The sequence below is a fragment of the Pogona vitticeps genome, chromosome 14 (genome assembly GCF_051106095.1).
Source record: "Pogona vitticeps strain Pit_001003342236 chromosome 14, PviZW2.1, whole genome shotgun sequence".
NCBI lineage: Eukaryota > Metazoa > Chordata > Lepidosauria > Squamata > Agamidae > Pogona > Pogona vitticeps.
In genome coordinates, this window is record NC_135796.1 from 91,211 (window position 1) to 113,411 (window position 22,201).

At 57.5% G+C, this 22,201-nt stretch overlaps 3 protein-coding genes across 9 annotated transcripts in view; all 3 read left to right on the forward strand.

Moving 5' to 3' along the window:
* DDX51 (DEAD-box helicase 51) overlaps positions 1-22,201 on the forward strand; it is a 48,284-nt gene that overhangs the window by 22,770 nt on the left and 3,313 nt on the right. The window contains exons 2-12 of one of the 2 annotated variants that reach the window (XM_078381842.1): positions 13,800-13,824; positions 14,868-15,145; positions 15,580-15,773; positions 16,072-16,222; positions 17,085-17,230; positions 17,852-17,923; positions 18,560-18,666; positions 19,258-19,366; positions 20,290-20,438; positions 20,988-21,171; positions 22,084-22,199. In XM_078381842.1, coding sequence (XP_078237968.1) covers positions 13,802-13,824; positions 14,868-15,145; positions 15,580-15,773; positions 16,072-16,222; positions 17,085-17,230; positions 17,852-17,923; positions 18,560-18,666; positions 19,258-19,366; positions 20,290-20,438; positions 20,988-21,171; positions 22,084-22,199 — 1,529 coding nt within the window. In that variant the 5' untranslated portion in view covers positions 13,800-13,801. Of the gene's footprint in view, positions 1-13,667; positions 13,825-14,867; positions 15,146-15,579; positions 15,774-16,071; positions 16,223-17,084; positions 17,231-17,851; positions 17,924-18,559; positions 18,667-19,257; positions 19,367-20,289; positions 20,439-20,987; positions 21,172-22,083; positions 22,200-22,201 lie in introns of those variants that run through there. The other variant, XM_078381841.1, reaches the window with a different exon arrangement.
* On the forward strand, positions 1,045-10,179 carry LOC110082006 (solute carrier family 2, facilitated glucose transporter member 11). 6 transcript variants are annotated; one of them, XM_072983371.2, is made up of 13 exons: positions 1,058-1,196; positions 2,181-2,316; positions 3,070-3,168; positions 4,516-4,676; positions 5,326-5,450; positions 5,821-5,950; positions 6,110-6,258; positions 6,595-6,782; positions 6,940-7,050; positions 7,747-7,848; positions 8,087-8,162; positions 8,909-9,036; positions 9,737-10,179. In XM_072983371.2, exons 1-13 carry the CDS (start codon positions 1,189-1,191, stop codon positions 9,941-9,943), a joined length of 1,620 nt encoding a protein of 539 aa, XP_072839472.2. In that variant the 5' UTR covers positions 1,058-1,188; the 3' UTR covers positions 9,944-10,179. The 6 variants fall into 6 exon arrangements, with proteins under 6 accessions (XP_072839477.1, XP_072839476.2, XP_072839472.2 ...); XM_072983372.2 differs by having other exon boundaries at positions 2,181-2,271; XM_072983376.2 differs by lacking the exon at positions 8,909-9,036 and having other exon boundaries at positions 1,045-1,196; positions 9,737-9,874.
* Positions 11,154-13,189, forward strand: MIF (macrophage migration inhibitory factor). The gene is made up of 3 exons (XM_072983385.2): positions 11,154-11,451; positions 12,037-12,209; positions 12,948-13,189. The coding sequence occupies exons 1-3, from the start codon at positions 11,344-11,346 to the stop codon at positions 13,012-13,014; spliced, it is 348 nt and encodes a 115-aa protein (XP_072839486.1). The 5' UTR covers positions 11,154-11,343; the 3' UTR covers positions 13,015-13,189.

Below are 22,201 nucleotides of genomic sequence, written 5' to 3' on the forward strand. Positions count from 1 at the left end.
AAAAGACTGGGGTGGTGGTGGTGGATTTTGTCCCTTCAGCCCCTTAAACGCCGGTGAGCCCTTGGGCAAAAGAAGCCCATGTTGGAAACACAGCATGCCTCATGGGGTGGGGAGTCCCTCTGGAATCCAGGGCACTGGCTGGATTCAGCTCACATACCTCGGGGGAGGGGGGGTGCCAGCCCCAGGAGGTGGCGTCTGGCCACCTACTCTCAGGGTGATGGTGCAGGGACTGTCCAGCTTTTCTGGGCAAACGTCTCCCCTCCCTGTGGCCAAGCCGCCCTCTGCTCTCCTGTCTGAGGGCTCCCAAATGGCAGGGGCCATGGGCCACTCTGCCCCTGAGACCCCCCCCCCCGGGCAAAAACGGACACGGGTTGGTCAAGATGCATCCAGGCCAAGCCACATGTACAGTTCTAAGGAAAGGAGGTTTGCAATTTAAACAGAACCGCTGCGGCCCAGGTGCTGAAAGGCCACCCCAAGGACCTCGAGCCCTCCTCCTGGTCCCTCACAACACTCCGGAGCTGGACACAGAGGATACGCCTCAGGATACTGCCCACTGCAAAAGAGACCATGTGGCCACCCTAGCTAATTCTGGCCCCTCTGGCCCCCATGACTGCTTTGTACGTGACTCTGAGCAGCCGCAGGATGAGGCCTCTACCTCCAGTACACAAAGTCACTCTGTAGCTAGTGTGAGTGATAAAGGACAGGGGGTGGGGGTGGGGGTGGGGGCGGAGGAGAGAATCTGGCTCTTCCTGAAAGACCCAAGGTGCTCTCTCTCTCTCTCTCTCAGATGCTCTCCGAATCAACCCACAGGATTCGTCTCCCGTGGAGGCTGACCTTCGGTGGCAGCCGGCACTTCCAGGGAGCAGCCTCCACCAGACAGACCTGCTTGCAAAGAAATGCACGGAATACGTTGCTGCTTTTCAAGATGGCTTTCTCTCTTAGAGTTGCCAACCCCAAGGGATCTCCACTGACAATTAGGTAACTCCCCGCCCCCACTAGGTCAAGGCAGCCCAGCTGATTTTACGAAATCCGAAAAGGCCAAAGGCCAACGGCCCAGCCTTCCCGCCCTTTCCTGCTTGAGAGGGCGTTACAGGCATTAGGCTGGTTTATTCATCTAATTGGATGCCAGCATTCATGGTTCGGTGGTCTGCTTAACCAAGCAGTTCCAGATTTCACACAGAAGACCGAATGAACAGGTAAATTGAAAACCTAGGTAGCAAACTTTAACTTGTACTAAACGGAGCCTCCGGATGGTCCCCTGCAAGCGAGCAGAGAAAGTCCAGAGAAAGAAGCCTGGTGGCTGAGAAGCAGCCGGCTTCCATCCCCGTCAGAGCAGCCGGCCGTGGAGCCCCCCCCCCCCCTTGGGCGCGCTCTCTCCCTCTCCCTCTCAGCCAAGCCATGGCCCGCTTCCTCTCTGAGCTGGTGAGTCCCCCCTTTGCTCCTCTAGAAGCGGGTCCCTCACTTCCCTAAAACAGCAAAGAAGCCTTGCGGGGGGGGGGGGGAGAGCCTTCGAGAGGAGCCCTGGTTGGTTTGGCACAAGCAGCTGCGGAGGGCTGACCCTCTGCCTTTCCGGGCTGGGCAGTCCTTTAAATGCCTGGCTGGGTTGGGGGGGTGGCGGGGGGGGGGGAAGAGAGATGGAAATGCAAAACATGGGCGATTGTTTCAGTTGTGATTGTTTAACAAGCCCTGGCGGGGGGGGGGGGGCGAGAAGGTATGTCGGCATCCTTCAGTCTCAAGAGACCATGGTCAATACCCAACCTGTCTGAAGAGATTCACCTGTGGAGGATGGTCTCTTTGATTAACACACAAGCCAATCCCTGGAAAGGGTATAATTTTCTTCCCAGATCTGAAATCGTCCCTAAGAACAAGGATTTGTTTTAATTCTTCAGTTGCAAAAAAGCCATTTAAAAAGCTCTTTAAAGCATGAATATTGCTAAGTGAGGCAAACAGCAGCAAAACCCATTCAGAAAGGGGCCGCTTGGGACACGCAAGCCCCCCCCCGAAGGGTTTTGCCCCGCATCTGTCTACCTCCTCCCGACCCCTGCATTCTCCCCGTGTGCCCCATGGGTCTTAGAGGGCCAGCGGTCAGGATTTGGGCCACCCTTCAGACCGGCTCTTGTGACTAAAGGACCAGCCCCTCCCTGGGGCCAAAGAGACCCTCCCTGGGGCCTCTCTTCCAGGTGGAGGACGGCTCCAGGTGCAAAGGAAGACAACGGACTGCCTACCTTCGTGTGCGTGTCTGGGGAATCCTCCTATTGGGGATGGCCGCAGGTAGCATCCAAGAGGCCTAGAACGAAAAGTCACCGCCGAATCCCGGTAACACCCTCACCCCCCGGTTTTGAAAGCCGAAAAGGTCCGGGCCCCCTTCCGCCTTCCACCCCGGCTCAATTCGAAGTGGCTCCGGATCTGGCCCCTAGGGGGCAGCAGACACCAGGCGGAGGCCGTGTCGGCCGCGGGCGCGCAGGTGTCCCGGGTTCGTCCCCCGCTCCCTCCAGCCACTCCAGAGCGCGGCCGGGGCTTCAGGGGATCCCCGAAAAGTCTGCCGCTTCCCCACGAATGGAACCGCTCTTTGCCTTGCCAGCGGAAGGGTACCCAAAGTCATCTCTCTCCCCCGCTCCCCGGTCTCCTTGCCCCTCTCAAGGCCCTCCTGGATGTTTGTTAGATGGGGGGTGGGGCAGGGACGCGTCTTCGGGGCTCCGTCGGGGGGGGGAGGCCTGGCGTCCTGGCCTGGAGGGGGGTGAAGTCGACCCTCTGAAGGTTTCCAGCGGCGCCACATTGGCGAGTGTGTTGGCTTGCTTTTGTGGGAAATGAGGGAAAGACTCTCCGAGGCTGGACCTTGAGGGGGTTACAGCTTTGGCTGCCAGCCCATGGACGGATGGGAGGAACCGTCCATCGTCTCTAGCCGGCCGCTTCCCCTCCATCCCATGACCGATGAAGCAGGATGTGATGGAAAACCTCCATCCACGCCGGCGGGCGGGCGGGCTCCTTGCGAGAAGCGCCCTACTTCCTCCCGACCGGCCGGGGCGCCTCTTTTATGGTCTCTCTCTCTCTCTCTCTCTCTCTCTGCAGGTGCAATATCGAGGCCTCTTCCAAATGGTCTTGGTCCTGGGCATTGGCGGCAGCTTCCCTTACGGATTCCAGATCTCCGTGATCAACTACCCCTCCGTGGTAAGCAGTCCAAGGCCTTCTGGCCCGGCAGGAGCCCTCCTGGAGAGTCTCCAGAGTAGGTGGGATGGTTTCATGTGGGGTGCCCCGTATGAGACCCCCGCTAACGGGGAGCGGGTCTCCTGGCCGAGGCCTCCCACTGCCCTTCCTGTGAAGGGGTCAAACCTCAGGCAGGTGGACACGTTTCCCCTGGTGCTGGCATTGGAGGCTCTCTGGAGTTTTATATTGTGACAGAATATTTACTTGTTTTATGCTTTTGTTCCAATTAATTTGTCATCCGTTGATGCATAAATCCCTTTATTCTTGCTGTTAAAGGATCCAATGGGATCTAATTCTGCAACAACGGAGGAATTCAGTAAAGAAACAACTAGTTACACAACTGTCTTGTCTTTTATTTCAAAATGCAAAACAAGAGAATAGAAGAATTTGCTGACAAGTTCACTGCACAGTCTAGCCGGTCCAACACAATGAGAAAGTTGGTTTGGACTGATGAGGAATGAAGCCAGAATGTCTGGGGCACTCATTAATTCACCCCCACCCACTACCCACCCCGCCAACCCAGATGGGCTTCATTTGCACCCACCCCAAATGAGGGGGAGAGGGCCAAATCCAGTTTTAATCCTGACTAGACTGGGGCCCACAGAAGTGGTAGACTTGTTAGCCGTCACTTTTATGTAACTCTTGTTGCTTTCAGGGAGTCTGCCCTAGTAAGCACTAACACCCGGATGGAGTGTTCAGGGGGGGCCATGGAGAGAAGATGATGGCTCTCACGCAAGGCCTCCCCTCCCCTCCCCTGCTGCCCTTCCAACAAGGTTCCTCCTCCTGGAAAGACAGGCAGGCCGAACCTGCAAGTGGATGGCAGCCGATGCATTTTATTTGATCTCTCTCTCTCTCTCTCTCTCTCTCTCTCTCTCTCTCTCTCTCTCTCTCTCTCTCTCTCTCTCTCTCTCTCTCTCTCTCGGTCTGGGTTCAGGTCAGTGCCTTAGAAGAGCAGAGATTTGCACTGTGGTTTTGAAGGGCTAGAGATGCAACTAAATGTTTATATCCAACCACCTTGAACATTTGCTTAAAACATAAGTTGCAAAGGGCTGGAAAATAAATAAGATATTGATACTTAGTCATACAACAATGCACATTGGTTTACCAACTTTGTTACTGATGTTTACAAACTGGATTGCTCACCTCGCCTTGCCCTGAATGCCTGGCTGCCCTGGGGGAGGGGATGCTCTTAATGCCCACCAAACATGTTGCATCCTGCTTTGGCCATTGGGGGGGAGGGGGAGGGGGGAGGGGAGGGGGGAACACCTGAAGGGGATGCTGGAGGAGTGACTCATTTATTTATGCACACAGCACATTAGAAAGTTTATCAATGAAACATGGATGGAGCGACATGGCGCCCCCCTCCCTCAGGAGACCATCCTTTTAATGTGGTCCTTCATTGTCTCCATCTACGGCCTCGGAGGACTCGTGGGAAGCGTTTGCTGTGGGTACCTGACGGCAAAATACAGGAAGTAAGTGTTCCCGTGGGAGCCCCCCCCATGCCTCGCTTTTCCTAGCCCACGGATGACGAGGGACCCCTTTCTACCTGAAACCAGCCACCAAGGCATTTTGCTTCCGGTGAGGAGCAGAGCGGAGGTGGAGATCTTCTGCTCTGTGGATCCAGCCCTCCAGGGGAGAGAAGGTCGACCTTCCTTCCTGCTCTCGTGGGTTTGCTGGTGTGTCTGTCAGGGCCTGACACGGAGGACAGGGTCACCCACGGACCTCAGGGGGTGACACGGAGGGCCGGGTGGGGGCAGGAACCAGGGCCATCTTGACAGAAGCCTGCCACTCCCTCCCTCCCTCTGTGTGTGCATCTCACTTGCCAGCAGGCAGGGCCTCTTGTGCTGGGGGGGAGGAACCGGCCACAGCTTTGCCCTGGAACGGCGTTCGGGTGAGCAAAAGGGGCACCTGGCCGGGGTCTTCCCACTCTCGCCAGGATAATATGGCTGCCCCCCCCTCCCGGTTTGCAAAGCAGTGCCTGCATTCCCCACTCGTTGGGTCACAAAGCCCGCCTTGCTGTCAGCCAGCCATGTGGTTCCAGAGAGGAGCCTTGGTTGGTCTGACGGGAACTCTTGGGCCTCCGACGACCCTCCTGACCTCCGTGTTCCCTTCCGGTTGCAGAAAGAAGTGCCAGATGCTCACCAACGTGATCCTGCTGGTGGCTGCCCTGATCATGGGCTTCAGCAAGAGGGCCGGGTCCTTTGAGATGGTCTTCCTCGGGCGCCTCCTCTATGGCGTTGGCACCGGTACACAGGGATCCCTCCGTGGCCTGCGCCGGGCCAGCTTTCATTTAACCCTGCCAGCTGGGCATAACCCGGCTGTGAAGGGCTGTGCCCCCATCCAGGGTGGGCACCTCAGTGTTCCAGCTCCCGAGGCCGGCAGGGCTGCCAGGCAAAGCTACTTCCCTTTCTGTCGTTCTGCCTCAAACACCACAATTTTTTTTTTTGGAGGGGGGGGGAAGATACAGATTAGGCTGCCTTCCTCTGTAACCCTCCCAGTAAAACCCATGTTTTGTGGTAAGTTTAGGACTGGTGCCCCAGCAGGGGAGTTTTCACCAGATAGTTCCATCATCTTCTCTCTTGTCTCCTTCTTCTTCTTCCTTAAAAAAAAAAAAAGGATTTGCTTTGAACATCCACCCTCAATACGTGGGAGAGATTTCGCCCAAGAAACTGCGGGGATTCACCAACGCCACAGTGGCTGTTTTCTTGACCCTGGGGAAAGTCTGCGGACAAGTGATTGGACTCGGGTAAGTGTGGCGCCTTCGGGGCCCTGGAGGGTGACGTCCCAGGATGGCCAGACCACCAACGAACGGGGTCGAAGGCAAAATCCCGTCCACCTCTTTCCCCAGGGATTGACTTCCTTCTCTGCCATGTTCGGAGTCACCTTCTTCTCTTTCTCGCTGCAGGGAAATCTTAGGAAGCGAGCCCTTCTGGCCATTCCTGCTGGCCTTCGGTGGACTCATGGCCTTGATCCAGCTCGCCGTGCTCCCTTGCTTTCCGGATTCCCCCTCTTACCTCCTGATACAGAAAGGCAACGAGGAAGCTTTCCTGAAAGGTAGGGGGTGCTGGATCTTCAGAAGAAGAGTGGCCAGCCCGCTGGTGCCTCCTGTCACGGGCGGAGGAATTCTGTGCCTTGTCCCCCAGAACCACCATGACATTTCCCCCCCCCCCGTTGGAGGCAGCAAACCCAGAGGCCTGGCCTGGGGGGGGTTTCCCAAGCCTGGGCCGCTCCCTGTCAGTTCCTGAGGGCCGGCATTGTGGGCCGAGTGCCGGACCAGAACTTGGGAGACCCTTCAACACCCGCTGGGTGGCCTTGGGCCTGTCGGTGGTTCTTTCTGCTGGGTGGCCCCCCCTCACCTCCTTCCCTCCCTCCCTTCCCTCCGTGCCACAGCCATCAAGCAGCTCTGGGGGGAGGGGGACCATCGGGCTGAGATCGAGGACCTGAAGAAGGAGAAGGCGGCCGTGGCCAGCCCCAAAAGCCTCCGCGTCCTTGAAGTGCTGAGGAGCCGATCCATGCGCTGGCAGCTGTACGTGACCATCACGGTCATAACCACCTTGCAACTCTGTGGCATCAATGCAGTTGAGTCGTGGTGTCCGTCTTCCCCTCCCCTCCCCACCCCCCCATCAGCAGCGGCCTCTCTGGTGGACCACGAGAGGCTGGTGCGTTCCCATCTGGGGGCCCACCGGCGGCCATGGCCTCACCCTGCCTGCCTGCCTGCCTGCTTGGCTTTTTCAGATCTACTTCTACTCTTTCGAGGTCTTCCGCACGGCCCAGTTTGAGGAAGGGCTCCTTCCGTACCTGGCACTGGGAGTCGGGCTCTGCGAATGCCTGTCGTCCGTCTTGTGCGTAAGTCTGGAGAGCAGGGAGGCTGCTGGAGCCTTTCTCAGCCCGGAAGGAAAAGCTGCTCACCTCCAGCTCCCTCTCGTTGCCCCTTGTCCCTCAGCCTTGTTCATGACCGAGGAGAGAAAGGTGGCCGGAGAGGGTCCCGTTCTCCCCCTACCCGCCCACCCACCCCTCCATTCTGGCAGGCAGGGGTCTTTGAGCACCCCGAACATCCCAACATTCGGCCCCTTGAGGGTTCAGGAAAGGCAAAGGTTAGAGGCTTGGGTGGGGGGGGAGAGAGAAGGGGGTCCTGAGTCAGGGAAAGTGATTATCACCTGCCTGCGGTGGATCTTCTCCCCACTTCTCGTTGAGATGGAGGAGAGAAAGAGGCCTGCCACCCCTCCAGGGGGGCAGATAGATAGGGGGAAGGCCCCTATCTGCCTCTCTGGCCACGGTTTGGAAACAAGGCCACAGAAGGGGAGGCACCCTTCCAAGGGCAAGGAGGGCAGCCTCGCTTTCCAGCCGTGGCTGAGCTGAACAGCCCCCCCCCGGGTGCCCACATGCCCCCCTCCCAGTCCCAGAGCCAGGCACAGCCTTTCTCCCAGCCCGAGGGGGTGCCTCTTCCTTTCAGCACTGAGGGCTTGGGCAGTGGGGCTTCTCCCGTGTTATCATCATCGTTTCGGAAGTGGCGCTTCCTCTCTCCTCTCTCCCCCCCCCCAGAGTTCCCTGATTGAGCGCCTGGGCCGGCGGACCCTGCTCTGGGGCGGCTACGCCTCCATGGTCTTGGTGCTGGCTCTGCTCACAGTGACCCTCTCGCTCCAGGTAAGGGGCCGTCTCAGCGCCCATCGGAGGGCCAGTGTGGGGAAACGGATCTGGGGCCGTTTGGAGGGCAGGAGCACGGGCTGACTGGAGCCGGGATCCAGAAGCCCCTCAAAACATCCCTCTGCTTCTAAGCCATGAGCTTCTTCCCCCCCCCACACCACAGCCGACCTGCAGGCACCTGTTGTGACGGCAGGCAAGAGAGGGGGTTGATCTCAAAAGGTTTTTTCCCCCCTTCTAGCACCACTACTTTTGGATGCACTACGCCAGCGTGGGGCTCATCTTCCTCTTCGTCCTCTTTTATGGGATCGGGCCCTGTGAGTAGCCCCAGGCTTTGGAAGGGGGGGGCAGTTGGTGGGCCTGTTCCATTTCCCAGGGAGCTAAGGGGGCAGTCAGGGTAGGTGGGGACCCCAGATCCTGGGCAGGTGGGCCGAGGTGTGGCAGGACAATCCCCGGGTGTGTGGGCTCACCCGTTCTGCCTGGCTGCAGGGGGGGGGGGGGCTCGTCTTGCAACCCCTCCCCGGAGAGCATCACCAGCAGCAGGGGCAAGAATAGAGACGGGGTGGGTTTGCCCTGTGCCAGGTCCTGCCCCTCGTCTGTCCCTGGGAGGGTGCGGGAGGCCCCAAAGGAGGTTCCCGGGATGCCTGCTTGGAAGGGAGCCAGTCCTGGGACCCACAGCCGGCGAGCCAGTAGCACAGCAGAGAGCCCGCAGGCCACAGCTGGCCCCATCGGGTGGGGGGCCCTCCCTCCCCTGCCATCTGCACGCAGCAGGCGAGGCCAAGGGGCTGTAAGAGCAGAGGGGGGGGGAGACAGGACAGCAAAAGGTGGGGGGAGAGGAGGGGGGTGTTGGTGGACTGCTGCTGCCCCCGCCCCAGCCTTGCGCCGCCTGCCTGCCTGCCTGCCTGCCTCTGGCAGCCCCTTCACGCCCCATAAGGGTAAGGCCAGCCCTGGACCACGTCCAGCAGCGAAGCCTTCCACAAGAGCCAACCTCCCCTGCAGGCCCCGTGGGGCCCCAGGGACGCAGGGAGCATGCTGGGTTTCCCTTCCTCTCCGCCTCTGCCAGCCGGAGCCACCATTTCTGTCATGGTGGAGATCTTCAACCAGACCTTCCGCCCGTCCGCCTTCGTGATCGTGGGCATCCTCAACTGGATGGGCCTCTTTCTGCTCGGGATGATTTTCCCAGTCATCGTGGTAAGAGAGAATCTGCCGAGGGCCACACCACGGGGTGTGTGTGTGTGTGTGTGTGTGTCACAGGAAAACAGACTGGGCCTGAGGCTTCAGCCGTGCCCTCTGGAGGCTTTAGCCAGGAAGCCAAAGAGCAGAGAAAGGGGGGGGCGCAGGTGGGGGAGCTCCTTTGCAGGGTCTCCTTTGGGTGGGGATCACTTGTTTCTTTTGAACTGGACCCCTCTGCCCCCCCCGGCCACCCCCCCAAGAACCCCCTTCAACCTGTTGCACAAGACATGTCCTCAGAATCAAAACCCTCTGGAGGCGAGGGATTTGGTCTGTGTGCACTAGAAATGGGGCTGAGCTCACGGCCCACTCCCTCCCGGTGGCCCCTGCTCAGAAGTCACTTTTCTGAACTAGGACAGCCTTCTGGGTGTCGTAGTGAGGAAAGCACCGTCCTCGGATCCTGCCCAGTCTTCCTTCACCTCAGTTACACAGCTGGGAGAGGGCGGGCCCAAGTGTGTGCAGTCTAGCTTATTATGGGGTTCAGAAGTTGTTTCACGCCTGGCAATGGAAAAAGGGCCGCATACTTTCTCGCAAGCCTGCCGTGATGCCGTTTCATGCCATCAAGTCGGAACCGAATTATAGCAACTCTCGTGTTGTATATATATAAATGAGTTGCCTTTCAGACCCAATCTCATATTTTCCCTTTTATTTCTGTTTTCAGGAGCACCTTGGGCCCTTCTGCTTCCTGATCTTCATGGCTATTCTCGCCGTTTCGGGCGTCTTCATCTACCTGTTCCTCCCAGAGACAAAAGGGAAATCCATCATGGAAATTACGATGGAGTTTAACAAGCTAAATTATGGAAAGAAACAAGTTTTTCCCACAGAAAATAATTTCCTGAAGGAAACGGTCTTCTGCACCAGGCTGTGATTCCTTGGCTTGGGGGGAACTCTTGGGGGCCGCTGGTTGTGCCACCCAGAGCAACCCAAGGACAGGCACTCCGTCCTGGACAGACTCTCCACCCTCCCTCGGTGACCCCTCCAGCAGAGAACATGCCACCCACGCCTGCCCAGGCCCTGCTGGAGGCTCCTGCCCGAGCAAGAGGGTGCAGCCCCAGGCAAGGGACGCTGGCCGGCCGACGGGGAATAAATGTTCACCTTATTTGCCCTCTGATGTGTGTGTGTGGGGGGGGAACGACTTCCCCATGGATCTAGCCCTTTCTGGGTGGCTGCGGCGGTGGGAGGAGGGGAGAGACATGACCCACCACCGCTGGGTTAGGGGGCTTGGGCAGAAGGGTGGCACAGCCATTAGACTGTGGGATGCAGCTCAGGAGACCCCACAGTTGCTGTGATCAGAAGTTCCTTCCTGAAAACTTTCCTTTTGTCACCCTGTGGAGCCAGCCTGCCGGGTAAGCGGCCCAGGTGTTGTCTGTCTCTACTTTCCTCCAAAGCAGAAACTCGGGTCTTGCAAAAGGATTTTCGCGACCCGAGAACCGAGGGATGCAACCAGCTGCGCAATCCCGGAGCTCAGACGAAGATAAGAGGGAGATAAACCTCATCCAGGAATAAAAAAGACACCTAAATAAGCCCGTATTTCTGAGAGGTGCCAAGGGAGACTCCCTTGTGAGTTCCCGGAGGGTCCCGGCAGCAGCAACCCGTCGGCGGCGGGAGACGGAGATGCTGAGCGACGGGAAAAAGGAGATTCCCCGATACGGGGCAGGGCGGGGGAGGGGGCGGCGGGCAAGGCCGGACCCGGGCATCGCCTACGTGCGGCTGGGCACAGCAACAGCAGCGGCAGCGGCAGCAGCAGCACCGCACGGCTACGGACCCCGCCGCACCCCGCGGATCTCGCCTCGTTCGCGCAGTGGGCCCGGGCCGTCGAGGGTCAGGCGTCCTGCCGGGTCGGGGGGGGGGTCCCGGCTAGTTCCGTCCCGCGGCTTGCTCCGGCCGCTTCGGCACCCCAACCTTCCCCCCCCCCCCCGCCGCCGCCGCCCCGCTTGCCGGCCTGCAGAAGGTGCAGCGGGAGGGCTGCAAAGACCCACGGGCAGGAGGGGGCGGAGGCCCCTTTAAGAGCGCCCCCCCTCCGCCCCGCCCCTCCCCGAGCCTGCCTACAAAGCGGGAGGCGCCGCGGCAGCCCCGCCAGTCTGCACGCGCGCCCGGTGCTGGAGCGGGAAGGGACGAGCCAAGCAAAGCAAGCGGAGCGCCGCCGCCGCCGCCGCCGCCGCCTCCTCCTCCTCCGGTTTTTGGCTGACCCTCTTTCCGTCCGTCCATCCATCCATCCCTCCATCCGTCCTTCCTTCCTTCCTCGCCCGCCCGCCCGCCGGCGCCGAGATGCCCACCTTCGTGGTCAACACCAACGTCAGCCGGGACGCCGTCCCCGAGAGCCTCCTGGGCGACCTCACCCAGCAGCTGGCCAAGGCCACCGGCAAGCCCGCCCAGGTGACGAGCCCTCGGGCAGGGGATCGGGACCAGCGGGCGGCACCCCCCCCCGGCAAGCCCCCCCCCACCGGCTGGGGGGGAGGAAAGGGGAAGGAGGGGAAAGAGAAAGGCCGCCGCCTGCACGTGCTCCGGGGCGTCCCCGCCATGGCTCCGCCGGGCCCGGTCCAGGCGCCGTCCTCCGAGGGGGCCGGGATGTCCTCCAGGGGGGCGGCCCGGCCGCGCCTCTCTTCTGGCGGGGGAGCTGGGCCGCCCGGAAGAACGGAGCCGGATCGGGGCGCGGAGAGGGGGGTTGGGGGGCGGCGACCGCGACAGAGGCCGGGAAGGATGCCTGCTTGCCTACCAGGCGGGGCAGGGCTGCCCGCGAAGGGAGCCCCGCCCTGAGGGGGGGGCGAGGTTTCTTGCTCTCGTTGCCCTGCATCGCCTCGAGTTGGCGCCGGCCCCGCCATCCATTCCCCCCCCCCCGACGATGCCCGGAAGCCTTGCCAGTTTTGAAGAGCCCCCCCCCCAGGCGCCCGGTGGCAATCCTTTTAAAGCGGATGCGCGCCGTGGTAAGCCGGTCCTCTCGCTCCTTTTTCGGTTCCGCAGTACATCGCCGTCCACATCGTGGCGGACCAGCTGATGTCCTTCGGGGGCTCCTCCGACCCTTGTGCCCTTTGCAGCCTCCATAGCATCGGCAAGATCGGCGGGCAGCAGAACAAGGCCTACACGAAGCTGCTGTGCGACCAGCTGACCAAGCACCTGCACATACCTGCGGACAGGTGAGGGAGGGGCGAGGGGCCAAGGAGGATCCTTCAGGAATTGCACGGGCAGGTGGGGCGGCGATGTGGCAGACCAGTGCTGGTGGTCTCTTTAAGACATCCCCCTGGGCTGTAATAAAATGGGTTTTGCAAGGCGTTTTCCACCCCCGCCTGGCGCTGCTGCACTTGTTACCAGGATCTGGACCCGTGAGGGCTGGCGGAGCTGTCCTGGGGAGGGAAGGCCTCCAGGCCCAGAGGGCTTTTCTGCCCTTCCTCTGAGGAGGAGCAACCTCATGACCGCTGGCACATTTCTTTTTTCTTTTTAATATATATTTTTATATCATTTTTTATTTTACTAAAATGAATTACACAACATAAAACTACTACCACATAGAAAAAAATACAATTACATATCACACAGTGCCGCCTTCATCTTCAGGACCAACATTAAACTTCATTCAATCCATTTTCCCTCCATAGTTTCTTCTCTCTGTGTATACCCCTTCCCTTTCCAAAATACATACTCCAAAAATACATTCCATATTTTCTTAAAATCATTATTATTTGATTGGCCTCTTCTTATTTTCATATCACATGTCAGTTTCTCATTAATTGCCATGTCCCATAATTCTCTATACCATTTCTCTAGGCTGAATTGATTATCATTTCTCCAGTTTCTTGCAAATATCAATCTTGCAGCCGTTAATCATTATTACTATTAAATCCTTGTTTTCTTTCGCCCCTTCTTTTCCCCTGCAGGGTCTACATCAACTACTACGACATGAACGCTGCGAACGTGGGCTGGAACGGGTCCACTTTTGCCTAGCCAGCAACCTTGCAAAGGGGAGGGACTGCCCGACCCCTGGGCTGCCCGAGGATGATGCCACCCCCACCCCCAGCGACCCCGTCCTCCTCTTCTGTCACCCCTGGGCTCCTTCCTTCATCGCAGGCGCTGCCGCCCGCCTTCCTTGGAAAACAAATAAAATCTTAGGCAGACCTCCTTGTGTGGTCCCCTCTCTGTGATGTGAGCAGGTCTGGCGGGGGGTGGGGGCGGGGGGGGGTTGGAGACTAAAAGGAACTGGATTATCCACCGCTCGGGCAGGGACACTAAGGTGGGGTGGGTAGGACCATCATCGGGCAGGGGTGGGCCCGGGCAGTTCCTGGATAGAAGACTCCCCCCCAAAGGAAAGAGCTGCGGCTGGTGGCCGGCGGGGCCAGGCCTGGGTGTCCCTTGCGCGCCCCCCCTTCCCGCTCCTTTTGGGGGGAAAGGGTATCAAAAGCCCAGCCGGCCCCCCACCGGGCGTGGAGGGCGGGGGAACTCCAGGCCGGCCCCGCCTCTTTCCTCCCGTCGCGCGCCTCGGAGGGAAGAGGTGGGGTTTGTGACGCCGGGATCGGCCATTTCCCGTAGCGCACATTGCGCCTAATTTGCATGACTGGGATCAAGGATCCCGATTGGCTGGTTCCCTCCAGCGCCGCCTCGTTATTGCTGGGCTGGAGGTCTGGTTGTTAGGGGCGACGTTTTGACCAGCCGCTGGTCCAATCAGGCGCGCTTTCGCGGTGACGTCATCACGAAGCGCCGGAGGGCCGTGTGCGGTGGAAGTGCCGGCTGGACTATGGCGTTGTTCGTCGTCAACCGGTGAGGAAGAGGCGGGAAGGGTCGTGCTCTTCCTCCCCTCCTCGTGGCTGCCGCCCCCACCAGCACGTCCTCCCTCGCGGGGTTGTTGTGAGGAACCCGGGGAGCGAGGTTGGCCCCTTCGGCTGCTGGCCCGAGAGGGGCCCCCGCCCCCTTTTCACCACCACCACCACCCCGGCCCAGCGGCCGGTCTGTCCTTCTTCGCCCCGCTTTGAACGCGCTTAGTGGGGGGGGGGAGGGACGGAAGAAGCGTCGCCAGGCTGGGACCACGAGCCCCTCCGAGAGAGAGAGAGAGAGAGAGAGAGAGAGACCTTCCGGTCCCCCGTCTCCCCCCCCCCCCCCGGCTTGCAGTCTCTTGTCCGCTTCGGGAAGGCCGAAGGGGCGGCAGGCCTTCCCTGCTTCTTTTCCTGCCTTTAGGGGGAGTGGGGAGGGGGGCGGGGATGCCACGCTGCCCCCCTGTAAACACTTCCGGGGGGGCAGGAGCCTGACAAGGCTGTGATTGAATTTGCTGTGAAACAGATTTAACTTCTAGACGCTTTTTATACTGGGTTTGAGATCGGCACCTTGGTCAGCTTTTCCTGACTATTGTTTTTACAGTTGCTTTCGTTATTTATATTTATTAAATGTATTTTGTGACACTTCCTGAAACAGCCTAATAAGTCTACACAAAGATAAAAACAATGTTACCGAGAAAGTTAGATTGAATAAAGTTTTCTAAGTTTTTCCGTTGAAATGCTTAAGATAAGGTAACCTGCCCTTTCAGAGTGTTTCACCACCACCACCACCACCAGCCAGGAGTCTCCTTCTTTCATTTTAAAGTGTGTTTCCAGATTACTTTTCAGAAGCACTGTTAAAGCAACTTGTAGTATGCCAAAACAATAAAATACTTAAGCAATCTGAAATACTGTAAGTAACATTTAAGCAAAAAGTGGATAGTAAACAGTGGAGAGCTTAATACAGAAAGGTTTCTTGCCCAGGAGGATCCTGACAATGACAGAGCTAATTTGAGCACTACACTGACAAAATCTTCCCCATGACACCTTCAGGTACGTTGGTGAGGAAGAGAGTGATTCAGCAGACAAGTCACAACTACTCCTGCAGCGGCTACAGGAACAGGCAAGAGTCCGGGAGCTGCAAAAACGGCAGCAGGGGCAAGTGACTTCTGTGGAATCAAGGGGACCAGAGAATGAAATTAGTGTGTTGGATGTTGGGGAAGAATCAAAGCAGGAGGCCGGAAAGAAGAGAAAACATGAAGGATCCCCTGCTTCAAAAAGTCATAGGAAAAAAAAGAAGAGGCTCCAGGATGGCGGGGAGGAAGTTGTAGGTGAGCAAAATGCTGGCTTTTGTTTGAGTAGAAGTATAACGAATGTAGAGGCATCCAGACCATAGCAAGGACCAAAATAGGTGAAGGTTAAAGATCTCCTGGGTAGCAGCTGAACAGTCTTTGGATCTCTTTCGTTCCTGGATTATCCTCTATCTTTCATCCTGAGATGAACTGGGACCTCCTTTCTCTGCCTTTTAATCCCATTTGGTGTAATGTGTGCTGCAGCCTGTTTCCTGGCTTGATTGACTGCCATGTTGGAGGCTGGTTTTTGGAGCTCTTTGCTACCTGCGCACACCCCTTGCATCCTGTCAGACCCATTCCTTCTTCCCCAACCTCCCTCTTTTTGGGGTTCTAAAGCTGGTACAGATACGAATTTTTGTAAAATACCCATCAGAACTCCAGTTGTTTGTCTTGTTTATGTTCCTTTTTGCCAGGAGGGAAAGGTGAATTGGGGGGTCATCAGAAAAACACAAGTGGAGCAGCAGCAGCAACAGAAGAAAGAAAAGGTTCTTTTGGAGCCAGAGAAGAGGACTACCAAGGCAGTGAGAGAGAGCAGAGCCCAAGAGAGGCGCTTCCACCTGCTGGCGTGATTATTCTTGGCGGCTGCACTCAAAAGACAGTAGCGAGAGTAAGCCTCTTGATAGCCAGTCATCAACGTGCTTTGCACCTAGCCCTTGGTGCAGGTGGTGTGGGGAAGGGAAGTGGTTAGGTGCAGCAAAGTCAGGGACACCCACCTTGATGGGGAGATGTTGCAGATCCATGTTTAGAAAGGGAGAAGGGAGGTTCAGTGCATTTTCAGTTGGGAGGCTGGGCAAGCTTTGTTCTCACGCTGGAATTCACCTTTTCTCAGTTGGATGCTTTGCTTCAACCCAGCGTGCACAGTTCCTTGGGTGGCATCATGCAGTGTTTCAATTTGTCACTTTCAGGTGCAGCCTCTTCTGCCTCCATGGCTGGCTCAGCCCAAGCTTGTTCAGAGGCGGATCAAAGAGAACCTTGTCCCTCTCCAGGATGTTCCAGTCATTCACCCAAAGCTGGTGAAGAAGCTGCAAGCAAATGGAATAGAATCTCTTTTTCCAGGTATGGAAGCAATGTTCATTCAGCAGCATTCCATGTCTTGGTCTCTGTTCAAAGCCATAGTACGCTGATTTACATCTGAATATTTCTGGTCAGTGACTAATGGCTGAGGATTTCTTCCCTTTGAGGGAACTTAGGTAGTTACTGTTTACGCATGTGGTATTTCTAGCCCTGGGAATTTTTACAGTTTTGAGTATGGAGAAAGAACATAGGTAGAATCTTTCGAGGGCTGCTCATCCTATGGTTGTTTGGTTTGTGTTGATCTTGTGTATAGCTATAACAAAGGAGCAATTTCAATGCAGGTTTGTCCGGTAAAATAGGAAACATAACCTTTTTTCAATCTGTAAGAAATGTAAACGTTGCATATAATAATGGGTGTGTTCTGTGCTGTCCAGCCAGAACCAACTTATCGCAACCCTAAGATGGTTAAGAATATTGAGATCTTTAAGGAATAATTGTAACAATTTCACTCCTGCAGGGAGTTTCTATGGCTAAGTGGGGATTCGAGCCCTTTTTGCCTGATAAAAACATGAGTTCGGGGAGGCCTGAGTGCTGCCAAACTTGAAAAATGCAGGGATTTGGATCATCCAGGTGGAAAGCACAGAGCCATTGCAGGAAAATGGGTGTCACTGTAGCCACAAGGCGATGGGGGCGATGGGAAGAGGATTTGAAGCCAAGAGCTGCTAACTAAGAAGGCCATCCTGGATCTTTTGTCAGAAAATACTTTTAGACCAAGATGGCTTGTGGTGAAGACGAGCCTGGGGGACAGGGGAGGCATGTCTGTATACCTGGTTAGAAGAGGCTGTTCCCCCCTTACAACCGTATGAGGATCTGGCTGCTCTGATTTCCCACTCTCTTTCTTCAGTTCAGGCAGAGGTGATTCCAGCTATCTTGGAAAGTGGGGCCAGTGGGTTTTTGGCTGGAAGAGGTGGCTACCAGCCAAGTGATATCTGCGTTTCGGCCCCGACAGGCAGTGGTAAAACCCTGGCCTTTGTCATTCCTGTGGTGCAGGTGAGCTTCAGAGATTTCTCTATCTCTGTATGTGTGTATGTGTGTATGTGTGTGGGTGCATGCTCAGCACCATAGTAATCAACGTTTTTACAGCCAAGTGGTCCCATAGCACGTGATGACATGGGCAGTCTGTGTGTATGCGTAGGGGTATGTGTCAATGAACTTGAGGTCATTCTTCACCGGGTCTGAACAATCCTGGAAGCCTCCTGAGTAGAGCCAGTAGGCGCAAGGCCTGCAGCCTCTCTCTTCTGCCTCCTGTGAGGTTTCCCTCCCAGTAATTCCACTCGTCCCTCCCTCTTCTCTGTCCATCAGTTTGAAGCATGTTTTCCTGCACAGTTAGTTCACCTGTGAGTTTTGCAGGACTCTGTCTACGTCCATTTCAAAGCCTGGCCTCAGCCTCTCTGTCCTCTGGACAAGAGGAGATCTCGTTTGGAGCAAAGGGAAGAAAAGACAGTCCAGGTCACCCAGAGAGGAGAGGAGGCTCCTTGAAGTGTGTGGGCTCTATTTAAGGCTTCCCTGGGGCTTCAGAAAGTGGCAGGGTGCTTTGAGGCTAAGGGAGCCCCTTCCTCTTGTACTTTCGTACTCATGGGTTATCCTGACAGTTGGTCTTTCTTTTGGCAGGCCCTGCTAGACCGTGTTGTCTGTCGGGTGCGTGCCCTGATCGTCTTGCCCACCAAGGAGTTGGCACAGCAGGTGTGTTCCTGGCAAGCAGGCTTTCCTTTTGGGGAATTAACTGCAGATTGTTCATCCTGGCCAAGAAACCGTCTCTTACAGCTTCTGCTGAAAACGTTTGGCATACCTTCCTTCCCTCTTCTCAAAGTGTAATAATAACTTGGGTGATGGAGGCCAGTCAGAGACGGTAAGGTGAAGGGAGGGTGGCATCAAGGCTTCCGTAGCCTTCCTGATGGTCCCGCAGCAGCAGCAGGCACAGAGTGAATTGAAAGTGGGTTTCTGGATCTGTTAGTATGTCTCTGGAAGATTTGCAGATCCACAAAAGTTTCATTTCTCTATCTGTCTAACAAGAACATGAACAAAAGGACCCCCACCCCACCTCCACCTCTCCCGATTGAGATTCGTCTGGTGCTGACGCTGATGACATTTCGGCGCCAGGTCAAAACCTTCCTGTTCCAGAAGGCTTTTAATTGAAACAACATCAACTGTGGGTCCTGATGGCAATTTTTAGAGTATCTATTTTAATCGTATTTTAATCGTTGTAAGCCGCCCAGAAACCTTTGGGTAGAGTGGCAGCACATAAGTTAAATAAATAAATAAATATTGCAGACATGAACAAAGTTCAAGATTACCCTCTGATTCACTTCTCTTTTGCAGGTGAGTAAAGTCTTCAACATTTACACAGATGGGACAGGATTGAAAGTGGTCCAGGTCACTGGGCAGAAGTCCTTTGCGAAGGAGCAGGAGTCGCTTTTTGAGAAAACGTAAGTTGGGCCTTGCCTTTTCCAGCCTCTACCTCTTTTTGGTGCCTAGTTTTCGCCAGTCTTCGTAAAGGCTGCTGGTGCCCTCCCTCAGCAGTGAGCTTGCCCCACCCTGGTCCCTTGCCCTCCCTCCCTCCCGCCCTCCTCACATTCCCAACGTCAGGCAGAGCCTGGGACTGGAAGCTCACGCTGTGCACCCCAATGGATGTGGCTACACAGGGCATTGGCTGGGGCGTACCTGTCCTGAGCTGCAAGTCCTGAGGCCCGCAGGGTCCCTAAAAGCCCCTCACAGCAGCAACTGTGATGAGACCGTGGGTGTTGCATGGGGGGATCCAGCAGCTCCCTCAGAAGCCCCTCTACTCCTCAGCCCCCCAACCCACCCAAGAAGGAGCAGGGGGAGGTGCCTGTACTGAGCCTGCTTCAGTCATGTCACACCCTCTCTCTACCCATGGATGAGCTGGGAAGGGGATTGGTGACGGAGAGGAACAGAGGCCGCCTCTGGCGGTGCCCCCCCCCCCCGAGTGCTGGGAAGGAGGACACCCTGGTTCCTTCACAGTGGCCTTCACAATGTCTCTTCTCCCATCCCACTCCCAGTCTTACAGGATTTCGCAGCCTGGCAGACATCGTGGTGGCCACCCCGGGGCGCCTGGTGGATCACCTCCAGCAGAGCCCCGCCTTCAGCCTAAGAGACCTTCGCTTCCTGGTGAGTGTAAACGCCACCTCTTCCCAACACCCATCTCACCTTCCCTCCCCACATCTTTGGCTGCTGGTAGGAGCCCCGCCCAGCCGAACTCTTCCGCTGCGGCAGCGTCTTTGGCCGCCTGATGTGGCCGTCCAGTAGGTGAACCGGGAGGTCCTTCCGGTGTTGCCAAGGCTGGGCACGAGGACCTTAAACAGTGGCATCAGTCAAAGCCTCATCTGCCGAGGGTGGAGTGGTTCTCCCTGCAGGTGCAGAAGAGGAGGCTGCTTTGTGTTCTGCTCTCTGTCCCAACCTGCCCTGACCCCTTAATTGCCTGGCTTCCCAGAGTTCAGGCGTGCGCGCGTGCATGCGCAAGAATCATTGCTGTAACTGATTGTCTTCGGTCTTCCAGCCGGATCGGGTGGGCCAACCTGGGGCCAGCAATTCGAATTGTGTCTTAAGTGCATCTGATTTTAGTAGGCTGAGTGCCGTTTGCCAATATTAAAAGGAACAGAGCTGTCGTGTTGCCAGGAAGTTTCTACAGAGTAAATAGGCCTTGTTTCCCATCCCCGCCACCCATCGACCTGTCTGCAGTTTCAAGGAATGTAGGAAGCAAAATAAAGTTTGCCTACATGAAGAAGGCCAACTGAATAGTCATAGCTAGAGTGCATCAGGTGCATCACAGCTGCTTTTTCTGGAGCGAGGAGGGTGTGTGTGGGGAATGCTTCCTTGGGACGGAGCCTTGGCCACTGTCTCCTTCGGGCTCCTGAAATGGGCAAGGAGCCCTGAGGCTACCCCTGCGGTCCTGGCCGGAGCCCTTGTGTCCTGCTGTAGACCCCCCAGGAAGAGGCTGGCACCCTTCCTGCCAGGCATGGCCTCCAGCCCTCTCCCCTGAGGTGTCTGGGCTCCGGTCCTGAGTGCTGCCGTTTCCTTCCTTCCGGGCGAAGGTCATTGACGAGGCTGATCGAATGATTGACGGGATGCACCAGGACTGGCTGCAGCAAGCAGTGGAGGCTGCGTCCAGGGCCGAGGAGGCTGCCGGTCCCCTGGGGCTCTTTGGGCGGAGGGCAGAGCAGAAGCCCCTGACGGCCGCCAAGTAAGCAGCTGCTCCCCCAGCTTGGGTTGGGTGGGGGGGCTGGGAGGGGCTTCGTTGCAGAGACCCCCTCTGGGGATCCGTCAGAAAGGGCCTCCTTCTCCTCAGAGTGGCCTTGATACTTCTAGCCTGGTGCTGTCGCCTCTTCGGGGCCACTGTGGCTTTCAAGCAGGACCCCCTGGCATTCCTCTGGAGGGGCGGTGGGGCCTCCCTCCCCTCCAAGGACCAGCCAGGCCTGACCCTGCTTAGCTTCTCAGCGTGGTGTGTCCTGGGTGGCAGAGCGTCCGGCTGTGGTCCTTGAGTGGATGCTGCCCGCTGTGGGGCTTAGAGAGCCCTTCTGGGAAGGCTGTGACCCTGAGGCCTTCCTCCTCGCTGCCCAGGGACCCACACGCCTGCCTGCAGGGTGGAGCTGGCCCCCAGGGGGAGGGGTGCCAGGAGGGCCAGTGGGGCAGTCCTGGGACGGTTGCCCTGTGCTTTGTGGGGCACTGCTGCTCCCTGGCAGAGGCCGTGCTTCTCCCTGCTGCTCAGCTTTTCCCCGCTGCTCCTTCCCAGGGCTTGCTGCCCTCAGCTTCCCCTGCAGAAGCTCCTCTTCTCAGCCACTCTGACCCGGAACCCGGAGAAGCTGCAGCAGCTCGGCCTCTTCCAGCCTCGCCTCTTCATGCCGGCCTCCTCCGAGCCGCAGGTGGTGGCCCCGCAGGATGTGGAGAAGAAGTACGCCCTCCCGGAGGGGCTCTCGGTAAGGCTCTCGGGGAGGCTTCTCCTGGTGCTCGCTCAGCCGGTGGGGCCCGGACGGGGTTTCCCCTGCCCATTGTGGGTGGCGGGTCCCAGGCTGCCTTGGCCTTTCAGGCACAGGAGGCAGGCCCACTCTGGCAAGGGGGCCTGCAGCCCTTCCCAGGTCTTGACCCCAGGGGCCTGGTGGGTCAGCCAGCAGAGGTGGAGGAGGCAGGCCTTCCTACACGGTCTTGATGACTGTGATTAGGATGTAGTCTGGGGCCAGTAGGCGGGGCAGCACCCTGAAAAATGGGGCTGTGGCTCAGTGGGGGTAGACAAACGGATTTGCCCCCGCCCCCGCCCCCGCCCCCGCCCCCGGGCCCTAGAGAAGCCCCAGGGAGAAGGGAGAAACCCAGGACAGTCTGTGGTTCATACGATGCGGAGGTTCTTCTCTGCATCCCCAGCATAAAATATACCTCTGTATGTAAAGCAACAATCGAAGAAGTGAGAAACTGTCCAGGCCGTTGGTCTTGTGTGCTTAAGACCAGGAGCCTGTGTTTTGCGGGAGGTGATTTTGTGGGAAGAAGAGGAGGCGGTTCAGTCTCTCTCTTGCAAAGAAGTCCGTTCCAGTTTCCTCTCTGCCTCGGAAGCTCATCCTGAGACTGAACCTTCAGCGCCCGGAAGTGCTACCCGTGCTGGAATTCCCCAGGGGATGAGGGGGGGGCAGAGGGCTGAGTTGGAGGAAAAGCCCCTTGGCAAGGCCGTGCAGGATCCATCCCTCTGGGGCCCTGCAGCCCCTTCTGCCTCCTGGCTTGAGGAGCCAGGCGGAGGGAGCAGCGTCGCCACCGTGGGGTGGTGAGATGAGCTGGGGGGCCGGGTGGGGAGAGTGGCTTGTGGGGCTCCAGCGACACTTCCCTTCTCACCCCCCCCCCCGCAGCAATACTACGTGCCCTGCAGCCTGAGCTGGAAGCCGTTGTTCCTCCTGCATTTCTTGTTGAGGCTGAAGTTCTCCCGTGTCCTCTGCTTTGCCAACAGCAAGGAAACGTCTCACAGGT

Excerpts from the sequence above, each read along its gene's own strand:
- MIF (XM_072983385.2), top strand. The coding sequence starts at position 11,344 with ATGCCCACCTTCGTGGTCAACACCAACGTCAGCCGGGACGCCGTCCCC. Across the intron at positions 11,452-12,036 it reads CCACCGGCAAGCCCGCCCAG|TACATCGCCGTCCACATCGT; the intron begins GTGACGAGCCCT and ends TCGGTTCCGCAG. Across the intron at positions 12,210-12,947 it reads CTGCACATACCTGCGGACAG|GGTCTACATCAACTACTACG; the intron begins GTGAGGGAGGGG and ends TTTCCCCTGCAG.
- LOC110082006 (XM_072983371.2), top strand. Across the intron at positions 3,169-4,515 it reads TGATCAACTACCCCTCCGTG|CACATTAGAAAGTTTATCAA; the intron begins GTAAGCAGTCCA and ends TTATGCACACAG. Across the intron at positions 5,951-6,109 it reads GGACAAGTGATTGGACTCGG|GGAAATCTTAGGAAGCGAGC; the intron begins GTAAGTGTGGCG and ends TTCTCGCTGCAG.